This window comes from Erinaceus europaeus, chromosome 21, assembly GCF_950295315.1.
Source record: "Erinaceus europaeus chromosome 21, mEriEur2.1, whole genome shotgun sequence".
NCBI lineage: Eukaryota > Metazoa > Chordata > Mammalia > Eulipotyphla > Erinaceidae > Erinaceus > Erinaceus europaeus.
Window position 1 is genome coordinate 11013327 of NC_080182.1, and position 15298 is coordinate 11028624.

At 51.8% G+C, this 15298-nt stretch overlaps 1 protein-coding gene across 2 annotated transcripts in view; it reads left to right on the forward strand.

Annotated features, from left to right (window-relative positions):
* The window catches only part of VIPR1 (vasoactive intestinal peptide receptor 1), a 46392-nt gene that overhangs the window by 21938 nt on the left and 9156 nt on the right, over window positions 1-15298 (forward strand). The window contains exons 3-6 of one of the 2 annotated variants that reach the window (XM_007517404.3): window positions 3862-3969; window positions 9767-9873; window positions 11556-11659; window positions 12360-12489. In XM_007517404.3, the coding sequence (XP_007517466.2) occupies window positions 3862-3969; window positions 9767-9873; window positions 11556-11659; window positions 12360-12489 (449 nt within the window). Of the gene's footprint in view, window positions 1-3861; window positions 3970-9766; window positions 9874-11552; window positions 11660-12359; window positions 12490-15298 lie in introns of both variants that reach the window. The other variant, XM_016185801.2, reaches the window with a different exon arrangement.

A 15298-nucleotide genomic window follows, 5' to 3' on the forward strand; every position in this document is an offset into this window, starting at 1 on the left:
GGACTGGCAGGGTTGCAAAGAGACAATTAAACCTCCTTCAGGGATGCCCAGCCTCCACATGGGAAAAAAAAAAAAAACAGCAGCGTGGCATGTTCACCTGCCTAATAAAGCAGACGCCCAGGGGTTGGACGATAGCTCACGTGGTAGAACGCATCCCTTGCGATGTGTGAGAGGACCCCAGTTGCAGCTTCCAGTGGCCACTTGGGAGATTCTGCAGAGGAAGCTTTCTGGGCAGTGGAGCAGTGCTGTGGTATCTCTCCTCTCTTTGTCTCTCTTTCCTCTCTGTCTCTCAATCTCTACCTAAAAAAATTTTTTAAATAAGAAGGAAGTCTACAGGAGCAGTCAAAACATGCAGGCTCTAAGGCCTAGTGAAAACTCCAGCAGCAAACGAACAAAGAAGCAGACCCTTAAGAAAGCCCACTGAAATTGGAATTGGAGTATTACACCAAAGTAAAAGACTCTGGGGTGGGTGGGTGGGGAGAATACAGGTCCGTGAAAGATGATGAATGACATAGTGGGGGTTGTATTGTTAAATGGGAATCTGGGGAATGTTATGCATGTACAAACTATTGTATTTACTGTTGAATGTAAAACATTAATTCCCCAATAAAGAAATAAATTATTTAAAAAAAAAAAAGGATGACAGAAGACCTAGGGGGGTTGAACTGTTATATGGAAAACTGGGAAATGTTATGCGTGTACTAACTATTGTATTTACTGTCTGTTGAATGTAAAACATTAATTCCCCAATAAAGAAATTAAAAAAAAAAAAAAGAAAGCCCACTGAGTGTGCTCCCCTCCTCCAGCCAGGCCCTGCAAGGCCGCTCAGCACGCAGTGGAGAGGCTAGTTCTGCACGTCAGGGTTTCTCCAAGTGCACTCCCTGACCACTATCACACAGTCACATTTCACCTGATGGGGGTGAACAGCGTGTTGCCTTGTGAGTATGGCTCCCTCGGTAACTACCCAGACCCCAAAATACCCATCACCTCAGCGTTACCCAGCATCCCTTTTTGCTCAGGATAACTTCTGAAACCTCCTTTGCTATGATATAATATTGTGAAATTCAGGGCATGCCTTCATTCTTTTTTTAATTTATTGCCACCAAGGTTGTCACTGGGGCTCAGTGCCTGCACAACAAATCCACTGCTCCTGGAAAGACATTTTTTCCTTTTTTAAAAATTTCTTTTTACTTTTATAAGATAAGACAGATAGAAATTGAGAGAGGGAAGTAGAGATAGAGAGGGAGAGAGAAAGAAACAGATATACCTGCAGACCTGCTTCACCAATGGTGAAGTGTCCCCCCTGTAGGTGGGGAGCAGGGCTCAAACCCAGGTCCCTTGCACGTGGTAATGGGTGTGCTCAAGTGGGTGCCACCACCCAGTTCCTGCCTTCATATTTTTAAGGATGCTGTAGCCCTAACATAAAATAAAAAGGGAAGTAGTGGGAGTCGGGCGGTGGCGCAGCGGGTTAAGCGCACGTGGCGCAAAGCTCAAGGACCGGCATAGAGGATCCTGGTTCGAGCCCCCGGCTCCCCACCTGCAGGGGAGTCGCTTCACAGGCGGTGAAGCAGGTCTGCAGGTGTCTATCTTTCTCTCCCCACCTCTGTCTTCCCCTCCTCTCTCCATTTCTCTCTGTCCCATCCAACAACAACAATAATAATAACCACAACAAGGCTACAACAACAAGGGCAACAAAAGGGGAAAAAATGGCCTCCAGGAGCAGTGGATTCATGGTGCAGGCACTGAGCCCCAGCAATAACCCTGGAGGCAAAAAAAAAAGGGAAGTAGTCATTTATAATCAAATAAACTGCGTATTTAGGCATCATCACATAAATGATAAGATGTAGTCTGAAGGTTGTGCTGATAAATATGAACTCTGGGCATATATGAGCTGTAAAAGTAGCTTCGTACTGTGGTTGAATTAATGACGCACTTAGGGTATTGTGAGCAGCCCAGCATGGGTAACATGACTTTCCAAGATATTCCACAACTCTCCATGAATTTCTCAACACCAGGAAGCAAGTCCTCTCTCCCTTCTCTCTTTTTTTAAAAATATTTTTATTTATTCATTTATTGGATAGAAACAGAGAGAAACCAAGGTGGAAAGGGCAGATACAGAGAAAGAGAGACAACTGCAGTACTTGCCTCACGGATCATGAAGCTTCCCCACCACAGGTGGGGACCGGGTGCTTCAGCCTGTGATATGTGCTCTGTAATATGTGCACTCAACTGACGGCACCACCTCCTGACCCCTTCCCTCCCTTTTCTACTTATTTATTTATTTATTTACTTATTCCTTTTTGTTGTCCTTGGGTTTTTTTTTTAATTATTGTTGTTGTTATTGATGTCATTGTTGGATAGGACAGAGAGAAATGGGGGGGGAGAGAGAGGGGAGAGAGACAGACACCTGCAGACCTGCTTCACCACTTGTGAAGTGACTCCCCTGTAGGTGGGGAGCCAGTATCCTTCCGCCAGTCCTTGCGCTTTACGCCACCTGTGCTGCACTACCGCCCGACTCCCTCTCCCCTTTCTTAATAGAAGCTCCATGTGTGTTTGACCTGTGTAATTCATCCCTCATGTTTGTGCCTCTGTGTCCACACTAAGTGAAGTATAAAAGTCTTGACTCTGATCATTACAAGAAGTTTTTTTTCACCCACATGGCTACCCAGTAACTCACTGGAAACTTTTCAGATCCACACAAGTCATGGTTGTGCAGAACTACTCAGACCTGGTTAAGTGCATGTCTTACCATGCTAAAGGACCTTGGGTGGTCCGGGAGGTGGCACAGTGGATAAAGCATTGGACTCTCAAGCATGAGACCCTGAGTTCAATCCCCGGCAGCACATGTACCAGAGTAATGTCTGGTTCTTTCTCTCTCTCCTCCTATCTTTCTAATAAAAATAAAAAAAATTTTAAAAAAAACGATCTGGGTTCAAGATCCCAGTCTTGGACTGGAGAGACAGCATAATGGTTATGCAGAGGCTCTCATGCCTGAGGCTCCAAAGTCCCAGGTTCAATCCCCAGCACCACCATAAACCAGAGCTGAGCAGTGCTCTGGTAGCTCTGTGTCTCTCATTAGAAATAAGTACACAAAATATTTAAAAGAGAAGAAGAAGAAGAAGAAGGAAAGAAAGGAAGAAAGACAGAAAGGAAGAAAGAAGGAAAGGAAGAAAGAAAAAAAAACTCTAAAAAAATACCCAGTCTCTACCTGCAGGGGGAAAGCTTCACAAGTGCTACTGTCCTCTCTCAACCTCTCTCTCTCTCTCTGTCCTCTATATCCCCTTCCCTCTCAATTTCTCTCTGTCCTATTATATAAAATAATGTTTTTAAAAATAGAAGAGTCGGGGCCAGGTGGTGGCGTACCTCGTTGAGCACACAGATTACTGTGCACAAGGATCCAGGTTCAAGCCCCCAGTCCCCACCTGCAGGGGGAAGCTTTGCAAATGGTGGAGCAGGGCTGCAGGTGTCTCTGTCTCTCTCCCTCTCTGTCTCCCCTTTCCTCTCAATTTCTCTCTGTCTCTATCCAATAAATAAAGATAATAAAAAAGAAGAGCCGCGCAGAATGCCTGCCTGGTACCCCTTGTACCTGTCCAACCAAATGCAGGGGAAGGCCTCCCCATTTCTGCAGCACATGAAACACCCCCAGAGGATGATCCACCCCTCACTAAAGGCCCTGGAGCTATTGCCCTGCCTCTCCTTTCCTATAGCACTGGCTCTGGTGGGGGTGGGGGCTTCCCTGTTGGCCTGCAGACTCCTCAAGGTGGAACCTGGAGTGGGGAGAAGAGAGTCGGGGCCTGTGGGCACAGTCCCCATGGCTGCTGGTGGCCAGGCTGACTGAGTGTCTTCTGCCTTGACCCACAGGCTGCAGCAAGATGTGGGACAACCTCACCTGCTGGCCAGCCACCCCCCGGGGCCAGGCAGTGGTCTTGGGCTGCCCTCTCATCTTTAACATCTTCGCCCCCACTGCAGGTAAGAGCCCTGGGCTGAAGCAGGGGCTGGGGGGCGGGGCAAGGAAGAGCTGGTGGCTGCAGTGGATCCAGCTTAAATGGGGACTCAGCAGGAAGTAAGGAGTGAGAGGGCAAAGGAAGTGGTCATAGCCACTGATGCAATCCAGAGGGCCTTGCTGGAAGAGTATGCACTGGTGCCGGGTCTTTGAAGGACTCGTGGGATTTGATTCACTTTCCACTTGAAGATAAGCATATGGGAAGGGCTTGGTAAATATTTGCTCAGCAATTGATAACTGATTGGCTGACAGATACTCGATTAAATTATGGCTCCTGTGTTCCCGTTGTCTTGGGCTGGTCCTGATTCAGTCTTCCAGTGCCTGGAGCCAGTGACCTTTTGGCATCTGTAAAACCACCGCCTGGTGCACACCTTGTCTAGTTCTGCTTAAATGAGCGGTCAGCTATAGCACAGAAAAGAAAAAGAGGGGTCCCCTTAGGGAATGAGCTTTCCCCAGGTAATTCATATTCAGCCATTCTTTTATTCTCTCATTCAGTGATTATATATTAAACACCGACTAGCTCATGGAGGGAGCTTGGGGTGTAGCACACACACTGTCTGCCCCTAGGGAGCAGAATGGTAGTTGGAAAGACATTTAGTGGACTCAGGCGGTGGCACATCTGGTCAAACGCACACACTACAGTGCACAAGGACCCGGGTTCAAGCCCCTCGTCCCCACCTGCAGGGAGAAATCTGGACTACAGGTGGTGAAGCAGGGCTGCAGGTGTCTATCTGTCCCTCTCTATCTCCCCCTTCCCTCACGATTTCTCTCTGTCTCTATCCAGTAATGCTAAATAAAAGAGACAGATTTAGCAAGAAAACCAGCACAGGTCTCACAAGTGGTGGGAGTCCTGGGAGGAGAGTGCACAGCCTCAGGCAAGTGTTTAGAGGTAGGGAAGGGTCAGCTGCCTTCTGAAGACCTGGGTGGGGCAAGGCCCCATGCAGGGGTCATGTGGGGCCGACTGAGGGAGAAGGAGCAACAGCCTGAAGCCAGACCATACGGACTTTTCCCTCAGTCCTCTGAGAAATGCCTGTGAGGAGCCACGTTGTCTCTGTAGCTTTCCGACTGCCAACTGAGGGTTCAGAGAGGGGCTTCTGCAAATGGAAGACTCACCCATTAGGCTGCCAAACAGAGGATGATGGTCTGGTGGTGGTGGAAGGCATGACAGAAAAAGACAAGTGAGAGACTTGGGGGCAGGGCAGAGGGAGTGCAGGAAGGGAGGAGTCAAGCCACCCCTCCCCTTCTTGTCAGGATTGGATAGAGTCGGCAGGCAGGCAGGGCGCAGAGCTGGACTGGGTCAGTGGAGCCTAGAGAAGGAGCAGGCAGAACGGGGAGGACCCAGGGAGGAGTGGGAGTGGGGAGAATTGCTGGTGGACGTCTGGATATAGATTCAGGGGCCAAGCAGACAAATCCTCCGGCTCTGGGGTGGCTGTCACCCCAGATGGCCTTCCTCACTTGCTTCGGGTCCCGGCCTCAGTGTACAGCTGGTCCAGAGGCTGGGGGCCAAGTAGTCTTTTTGGAGCAGGCCAGGGCTGCCCCAAAGCTGTGCGTGACCTCAACGATAAAGAAGAGATGCCCATGCCCTCCCCAAGAGGATCCCAGCACCTGGGCAGGCAGAGCAGCTCCTGTCAGCACAGCCTGCTCAGAGGTCCCTTGGAAGCATCTGCGGCTCTGTCCTGACACTCCTGATGACTCTTCCTTCTGGCCCTGCTGAAACCAGCCAGGTGGCTCCTGCGCTTGGGAACCTGGACCCCAGTCTGCCACCTGGCCACTCCTGAAGCTCCAGCCTCCTGAGGGTCCACCTGCTGCCTCTCTGGGTGCAGATGAGAAAGAGCCCTTGGCAGGCAGCATCTTGGCTATGGAAGAGATGGGGAGACACAGGAGGCTGGGTGCAGGCTGACGATGTCAAGGAAAGACAGCACTTTCCTCGTCAGCTTGGTGAAAGAGGTGTGAACAACTGACCTTAAGTTAGTTTCTCTCTGGTGTGTGTGGGGGGGGGCACTAGATAGCATAATGGTTATGCAAAGAGACTCTCATGCTTGAGACTCCACAGTCCCAGGTTCAATCCCCTGCACCACCATAAACCAGAGCTGAACAGTGCTCTAGTAAATATAATTAAATAAGTTAATAATTTTAAAGTAAGTTTCTTTCTTTAATTTTTTTAATTATCTTTATTTATTTATTGGATAAAGATAGCCAGAAATCAATAGCAAGGGGGAGGTAGAGAGGGAGAAAAACAGAGAGACACCGACAGCACTGCTTGGCCACTCACAAAGTTTTCCCTTTGCAGGTGGGGACCAGGGACTTGAGCCCAGGACCTTGTACATTGCAGTGTGTGCACTCAACCAAGTGTGCCATCACCCAGCCCCTCCCTTCCCCTTTATTTCCTTCCTTCCTCCAACCCTCCCTCCCTCCCCTTCCCTTTCTTTCTTTCTTTCTTTTTTCTTCCTTCCTTTCTTTCATTTTTAATTGCCACCAGGGTCATCACTGAGGCCTGGTGATGGTACTATGAATCCACTGCTCCCAGAGGCCATTTCTTTTATTTTCCTTTCTTTTCTTTCTTTTTTCCTATTTTATTTCACAAGACAGAGAGAGAAGAAAGGGGGAGAAGAAAGGAAGAGAGAAGGAGAGACACCTACAGGCCTGCTTTACCACTCTTGAAGCTTCCCCCCTGTAGGTGGGGGACAGGGGCTTAAACCTGGTAATGTGCATGGTAGTGTGTGTACTCAGCCTGATGCACCACCCAGCCCCAGATGCTAAATTTCAAGTGTAAGGATCCCGGTTTGAGCCCCCGGCTCCCCCCCTACAGGCGAGTCGCTTCACAGGCAGTGAAGCAGGTCTGCAGGTGTCTGTCTTTCTCTCCCCCTCTCTGTCTTCCCCTCCTCTCTCCATTTCTCTCTGTCCTATCTAACAACGATGGCATCAATAATAACTACAACAATAAAACAACAAGGGCAACAAAAGGGAAGAAAGAAAGAAAGAAAGGAAGAAAGAAAGAAAGAGAGAAAGAAAAGGGGTGGGAGGAGAAAGGAAGGGATGATCTACCCAGTGGATCAGGCCAAAAAAATATCCTGAGATTCTTTTCATCAGGATGTCCAAGTGTTCCTGTCCCTCTCACTTGTGCTCTGCATGTCTCTCCTTGGTGGTGCTCTGACCATCAGATGCACAAAGAGATATTTTCTCGAATGGAAAACAGAATGGCTTTTTGGCTTGAGGAAACAGCATGCTTGCAAATAGGAACCACATGCAGTAAGCCTCCCTGAGCAGACGGGACGGGACACCCTGGCTGCTGCAGCTCTGCACCTGGACACCTGAAACAAGTCCCAGGTCAGCCCTGAGCAGGTGAAGGCCAGGGCTCCCTGGAAAGGCTGAAAGGCACACCTGCTTCCCTGTCCTCTCTGTGTGGCCTTGGGCAAGTGGCCAGCCTCTTGGAGCCTTGCTTCTCAATGGTGAAGTGGGCTGGCCTTCCTTGCCGTGTGGCTGAGGGGATGCAGAAGCCTTGTGCTCTGGCCTGCACCATCCCTGGAAAGTTCTCCAAACTCCTTGTTGATATGAAACTGATGGTGGCAGTGGAAGTGATGACAGAGAAACACAGGTGGTAGTGCTGAGGGTCTTGTGGGGGGGGGGGCTAGAGGGCAAGGATGTTGGGCTCCACCTCCTTTCTCATCTCTCCCTCCTCACCTTCTCTTCATCCCCTCCCCCACCTCCTCCCACCTGACTGTCGGGCAGCCCCCCTGCCCTGCTCCATCGATGATACTGTGGTCTATTTACATAATCATTGTTTTGCCTGAGACCCGCCCTACCTGCAGGGTATTAATTAATCCCACCAGTTAAAACCTTCGCAACAGCTGCTGTGGAAGCTTTCTACCTGCATGCTCTTTCCTTTTCTCCACCCCCTTTCCTAGCCATTTCCTTTTCCGACTTGCCACTTCCGTTTCAAAAGATATAAAGGTGTTGTCTCTGATCAATAAAGACGCATTGCATTCCCGCTCCACCACGAGTTCCTGGTCTCTCTCCCGCGTCACTGAGTAAGCAGCAGCCCAGGTTGGCTCTGGTCAAGTTCTCTCCAACCCAGAGAGCACGTGCCCGGGAAGAAACACCCTCACGCTAGCCCGGCGCCTGACCTCTCCAGCTCTCTTTCTCTCCTTCCCTCCTCTCCCTCTTCTTTCCTTCTGCCCCAACAAGCCAGGCAGGCCAGCCTTCTTCAGATGGGGTGTCTCTCCTGTGAGATCTGGAATGAAGAATGGCTCTCCTTGAGTTCACTGATTTCTTACTCACCCTCCCCTCTCAGGAACATGGAGAGCCCCCCCACCCCCAGGACCTGAGACTACAGGATAGTAGTCACTTCACCTCCTACCATAGTGGCCCTGCCCTGTGGCAGTAACCAAGAACAGTGGAGAGAGCTGCCCAGGAGACCCAGCTTCCACCCAGGCCAACCCAGGATCCTGTGAGGGCTGCCATGGTTTTCCACTCATTTGCCTTGCCTTTTTCCTTTTGTCTTTATTATTTATTTTTGGTTAGAGACAGAGAAATCAAGAGAGGAGAGGAATATAGAGAAGAAGAGAGACAGAGAGACACCTGCAGCTCTTGTGAAGCATTCCCCCTGCAGGTGGGGAACAGGGGTTTGGACCTGGGTCCTTGTGCACTGTGATGTGTGCGTTTAACCAGGTGCGCCACCGCCTGGCCCCTCCTTGCCTTTTTCTTTAAGCAGCTTTTTATTATCACTACTGCTGCCGCTTTGTTTAATGCCACCAGAAATATCCCTGGGACTTGGTGCCCACACGATGAATCCACTGCTCCTGGTGGCCATTTTCCCCTTTTTCTTTCTCTTCCTTTCTTTCTCTCTTTCTTTCTTTCTTTTCCTCTTATTCGATAGGACAGAGAGAAATTGAGAAGGGGAGGGGATACAGAGGGAGAGAGACAGACACCAGCAGCACTGCTTCACACTCATACTCACGAAGCTTCCCCCCGCTACAAGCAGGAAGCCAAGACTTGACATGCTCTTGTGCATGACAACGTGTGCACTCAGCCAAGCTTGCCACTGCCCAACCTCCAGGGTTTTTTGGCTTGTTTTTGATATGTATATTTGTGAGAGACTAGAGCATCACTCAGCTCTGACATATGCAGTGCCCGGATCAAAGCTAGGTCCTCAGGCTTGCGAGCCCTGTGCTCTGCTGCTGAGCCAGCAGCCCTGCTTTGCCTTTCACCCTTCTTGAACAGGACCTTCCTGATTGCCTCTCCTATTCTCAGGACCTCCTGCCGAGCCTCCTCCCTCCTTGCCCCCCCTCCAGCAGCTCATCAGAGCCCCACAGACTTGGGGTGGGGAGGACTCAGGCAGGTTGAGCAAGAGGGACTGAGCAGGCTGGGCCCTCCAACCCATCAGCAGCAGGACAGAGAAGCCGTTGGCCACACCAGCTCCTGTGGCCCCGTGACAAGAGTCGATGTGGAGCTGATGGTCATTCGGTGCCAAGGATTTAGATTGCTTGCAACCAGGAGTTTCTGCTGCTCTGGAGTCGGGTTCAAACCATGATGGGGCCAGGGCTAAGCCTAGGAGTTCCTGATCTGCCACCTGTATTGGGGGCCCTGCCAGCCCTGAAGGATCTCTGTCTGCCCCGGATCACCCCACCGCCACCCATGATGTTCTGGGTGCTTGTGTAGGGGTGGGTGGAGCCTGATACAGTAGCAGAGACAGCCGAGCCCTTGCCTTCTCTAGAGACCCTGTCTCTCTTTCTCTCTCTCCTCTCCACCCCACCCTCCTCCCAGGCCGCAACGTGAGCCGTAACTGTACCGACGAGGGCTGGACGCCCCTGGAGCCTGGTCCCTACCCCGCGGCCTGTGGCTTCGATGAGAGAGAATCGGCTTTGGATGAGGTGGGCCTCAGAGCAACACCCCCGCCCCAGGGTACCTCCTCTCTCCCACGGTGAAGCTGCTTTCTATGGGTCCCAGCTCTGCTGAGATCTGTGCATCCTGAGCCGCCTCCCTCTCCAGGCTTGCATTTGGGGGAGGGGGGGGGCTGGGGGCATACACTGGTTTCCCCCTGTGCAGCGCAGGAGGGGGCTTTACTGAGGATGACTCACTGCAGCCAAAGCTGAGCCAGGACCTGCACAGGCCAAGCCTCCAGACAGCCTTGCCCAGCCCTGGACGTAGCTGGCCAGGCAGAAAGCATCCTCCCTGCCTCCTGCAGAGGAGAAACTGAGTCAGGTGCAGAGCCTGGAAGAAGCATCATCAGATCCCCAACCTTCAGTTAGGAACAGGGGTGGGAATGCTGCCCTCTGTGCCAGGACAAGGGCCCCACCCACAGGTGGAGTCTAGATGGTGCTGTAAGGATGCAGTCTGGGGAGGAGGGAGCAACACTGGTGTGGAGGCTTCGAGATGGGTGACTGTGGTTCTCAGCTAAGAGGCCCTCATTGCTTCCACGTGTGAGTGCATGTCTGTCTGTCTGTTGATCCATCTGCTCAGATACCCTTTGCAGATAGGCTTTTCACTCTTTCCAAGAAGCAAGCAAATTTCCTCAGAGGTCTTCAAAGCCCCCCAGACCCCCAGACAGCACCTCTCAGCTGCTTCTTCTGTCGCATCAGCGGTGGGAGCCTTGCCCTGTGGCTGTGTCTCTGCTTGTAACCACAGGAAGGAGATGAAGAGGGGGTCAGCTTTGTCCTCCCACAGTGGCCCGAGTGGCCTCATCCCGCTGCCCCCAGCTTCTGAGACCCACCCCCTAGGAGATTAGCCCCACTGTGTCTTTTTATTTTACTTTTAAATATTTTTTTTTACTGGGTAGAGACAAAGAAAAATCATGAGGGGACAGAGAGATAAAGAGGGAGGGAAAAGGAGACACATGCAACACTGCTTTACCATTTGTAAAGCTTTTCCATGCAGGTAGGGGCCAGGGGCCTGAACCTGGGCCCTTGTGTGCTGTGACCAACTGTCCCACCACCTGGCCCCTACATACTTTTAATGAGGTGCCAGGAATTGAACCCAAAGCCTTATAAATGTGCGTCACCACTGAGTCACCTCTCTGATCCATTTTTTTTTTTTTAGATAGAAAAAGAAACAGTGAGGGAGCAAACCCCACTGCACTGTCTGTAGAGTCCTTCCTGGGGATCAAACCCAGAGCCTCACACATGCAAAGTGGACACCTGACCACTGAGCTACCTCACCATCCCTGCCCTGCCACCCACATCTGTAACATTCTCCATTGCCTGTGTGACTCCAGGCCACATAACGAGAAGGTCTCCTGTGGGGGCCTGAAGGGGGGACAGTCTCGGCCCTGGTATGCTGAGCCCAAAGCTGGTGCTGAGGGGAATCAAACACAGGACTGAAGGATGAACAGGTGGAATGTGTGAGGTCGTCTCTTTCCTTCCCTGGAGGAGCAGAGAGAGGGGGTGGGGTTCAGCCCCCTACTCTGGGAAGCAGGCCCATCCCACCTGGACTCAGAAACTGTTAGGAGCCCTGGGCCCTGGCCTCCTCACCTGCCAAGGCAGGAATGGGCAGGCAGGGGGTGAGCCCACGCCACCATCTCCACCCAACACCCTCCTTACCCGCCTCCCTCTAGCAGCAGCAGATGATGTTCTACAGTTCCGTGAAGACCGGCTACACCGTCGGCTACAGCCTGTCCCTCGCAGCCCTTCTGGTGGCCACAGCCATCCTGAGCTTGTTCAGGTGAGGGTCATCCTCCACGGGTCATCGCAGCCCAGCCCCTGCATGCTCTGCTGCCCTCCACCAGCAGCAGCCCCGACCCACATAGCACACAGGCCCTGCCCCAGAGCCCCTGCCAGGCCAGTCTCCCCCAGAGAGGACAGGCCGATTAGCACCCCACCTGTCCCAGTCTAGCCCCCACAATATGGCCCAAATGTGGGGAGTCATGCAGTAGCACAGCGGGTTAAGCGCAGGTGGTGCAAAGCTCAAGTACCGACATTAAGGATCCTGGTTTGAGCCCCTGGCTCCCCACCCACAGGGGAGTCGCTTCACAAGCGGTGAAGCAGGTCTGCAGGTGTCTGTCTTTCTCTCCCCCTCTCTGTCTTCCCCTCCTCTCTCCATGTCTCTCTGTCCTATCCAGTAACGATGACATCAATAATAACTACAACAATAAAACAAGGGCAACAAAAGGGAATAAATAAATAAATATTTAAAAAGAAAAGATGGCCCAAATGTGGGGACAGGGCACCTGAGGTTGAAGCTTATGCTGAAAGTGAGGCTGCACGTAGCACAGGGGTGCCTGGGGGCTGGGTGCCCCTTCGGGGTGGCGCCCACATCCAGAGACCACGTCCCTCCACTTCCCCCTCTCCTCCCTCAAAGCACTAGGTCAGTTAGAGTGAGGGTGGGGCTCTAAGGCCCATCTCGCATCCTTTCCACCTCACAGGAAGCTTCACTGCACGCGGAACTACATCCACATGCACCTCTTCATCTCCTTCATCCTGAGGGCGGTTGCCGTCTTCATCAAAGACTTGGCCCTCTTTGACAGCGGGGAGCTGGACCACTGTGAGGGCTCGGTAAGGACCATGGCCCACCTCCCTCTGTCTCTCCTTCCTTTCCTCTCTCCTTCCTCCTCTCTCCTTCCCTCTCCTCCCCTCCCCCTCTCTCCAACCTTCTCTCTTTCTCCAAGGATGGCCAAACCTCTATCCAGCCCACCTGCTAGCTCCTTGAAGCCCCATTCCCCTCTCAGCCACCAAGGGATTTGCAGACCTGTACATGTCCCTGAGAAGCCCTTCTCCTCAGTGGGAGGTGGAACAGTTCATGGGCAGAGCCCACCTGTCCCACCTCTGTTGTTAACCGCCCATGTGATCTTCAGGGACTCCTGCCTCTGTTTCCCCATCTGTGCAAGGATCCAAGATTCCTTCCCGCTCTCTCCTCTGCCACCTGCAGACCCAGGGTTCTGCTCACCACACCATCCATCGTAGGCACCCTGCACGCACACCCCCTCCCTTCACACACACACACACACACACACACACACGCCTCCATCTGGGGACAGTTCAAACACACATAGCCCTCTTCTTTTTTATTTATTTATTTATTTATTATTTAAGAAAGGATTAATTAACAAAACCATAAGGTAGGAGGGGTACAACTCCACACAATTCCCACCACCCCATCTCCATAACCCACCCCCTCCCCTGATAGCTTTCTCATTCTCTATCCCTCTGGGAGCATGGACCCAGGGTCATTGAGGGTTGCAGAAGGTAGAAGGTCTGGCTTCTGTAATTGCTTCCCCGCTGAACATGGCCGTTGACTGGTCGGTCCCTACTCCCAGTCTGCCTCTCTCTTTCCCTAGTAGGTTGTGTCTCTGGGGAAGCTGAGCTCCAGGACACATTGGTGGGGTCTTCAATCCAGGGAAGCCTGGCCAGCATCCTGGTGGCATCTGGAACCTGGTGATTGAAAAGAGAGTTAACATACAAGGCCAAACAAATTGTTCAGCAGTCATGGGCCCAAAGCTTGGAATAGTGGAGAGGAAGTGTTAGGGAGGTACTCACTGCAAACTCTAGTGTACTTCTGCTTTCAGGTATATATTTTGCAGTAGTTTATGGGTACGTGTGCACATAAGCTCTCTCTCACAGAAACTGGTGTATATCTGGGTTATGGGACTTTGTTAGAAAGTGAACCACCTGAGATGAAATTAGAGTGTACTATAAAAGGAAAGGTCTCACCCGCGTAATGAAGCTGAAGGGTTGTCATTCCACACGTGAAGTCTCTGGACACAGTCTGAGGTGAAGCATGTTGAAGTGGCCATCGTTGCGTTGGTTAGGTTGTGATCGGCGGATGCAATATTATTTGGTATGGATTGGGAGAGGCATACGGGAAAGTGGGCCCTATCCAATGGTTCCAGGACTGGGGGAAGTAGGGGCTCTATAGTGGAGATGTGAGGTTCCTGCTGTCTTAGGGTTCCAAAAGACAATCGATAGTTAATGTTATCATCACATTATTTGGTAATTGGGTTAACTTTGAAAAGTTCTTTTGTTATGGTTTGCTGTACAGTATCCAGTATCTTGTATATAGCTGTGCTATTGGATGCCATAGCCCTCTTCTGGGCCTTCCTAGGAAGGGAGGTTGAGAGAGCACTTAAGGAATTCATCACCAGTCAGTCAAAGGCCCAAGTGGAGTGGTTCTGAGCATATGGCCCCCTCACTGAGTGCCCCCAGGCTAGGACAGAGAGCTAGACACCAGCAAGGTCCTTCCCATTCCTTGTGGCCAGTGACCCATTGCTCCACAAGTGATCCCAGAGGCAGGGCATTACTTCAGGGGTCAGCAGTTTCTTCTCCCCAAACAATGAATCCACCATGGTGAAATCTCAGGCATCTCCACAAGAGGTGGAGATGAAAGTCAGGCTGCACGCAGCACAGGGGTGCCTGGGGGCTGGGTGCCCCTTCAGGGTGGCGCCCACATCCAGAGACCACGTCCCTCCACTTCCCCCTCCCCTCCCTCAAAGCACTAGGTCAGTTAGAGTGAGGGTGGGGGTCTGAGACCCCCACCCATCTCCCATGTGTTCCCACCTCACAGGAAGCTTCACTGCACGCTGAACTACGACCACATGCACCTCTTCATCTTCTTCATCCTGAGGGTGGTTGCCGGGGGCGGGGGGGGGGGGGTGCGGGGAACCCTGCGGTGTTGCCTTGGCCATTCTGGCTCCTCAGAGCATCTGAGAGTCAGGAGAGCACTGTGAGCTGCTGTCTCCAGAGCACTGGTTAAGGGTCATTGTGGAGGCTGGCTCCCCTATTCATCAGCAGCTTCCTGAAGCCTGTCTAAGGCCAAGAGAAGCACAGATAATCAACCCGTTGGAGTCCAGCTATTCTAGTAAAACAAAGAAGCAAAGGGGAAAGGCGGGCGAGTAGGCACCAAGCAGCCGGAGGCTCTGAGGTGCAACCTGAGGAAAGACTTTCTAGTCAGAAGAAAAGGAGGGTAGGCTACTCTCTGAGTGAGTCTCAAAGCTAAGGGCAACAGGAGTGAAAAATCTGGGTTCTAGGTACAGGGAGGCATGAAAGTTAGAGGACTTCCTGGAGGAGGGTGATGACTAAACCCTATTTCATGGCCAAGTAGACCTTCTAGCCAAACCAGGTGGGCCACTCAAGCCCCAACTGTCCTCCTTACAGCTCTCCGTGACTTCTTCCCTGTCTTCATCTGCCTGGATAAGCACTCTTCTAGCCTCTAGGAGAGATGGCCACCCTACCTCCCCTCCTCCCTCCTCTTCCCCTTTCTCGGTCTCATGTTTCCTCAATACTTCCAGCCAGGCCCTACTCCTCAGTCTGCAGTCCGAAGCCCCACACATTCAGGGAACTCTTGCAAACTCAAGCAAGAATGCTCCCT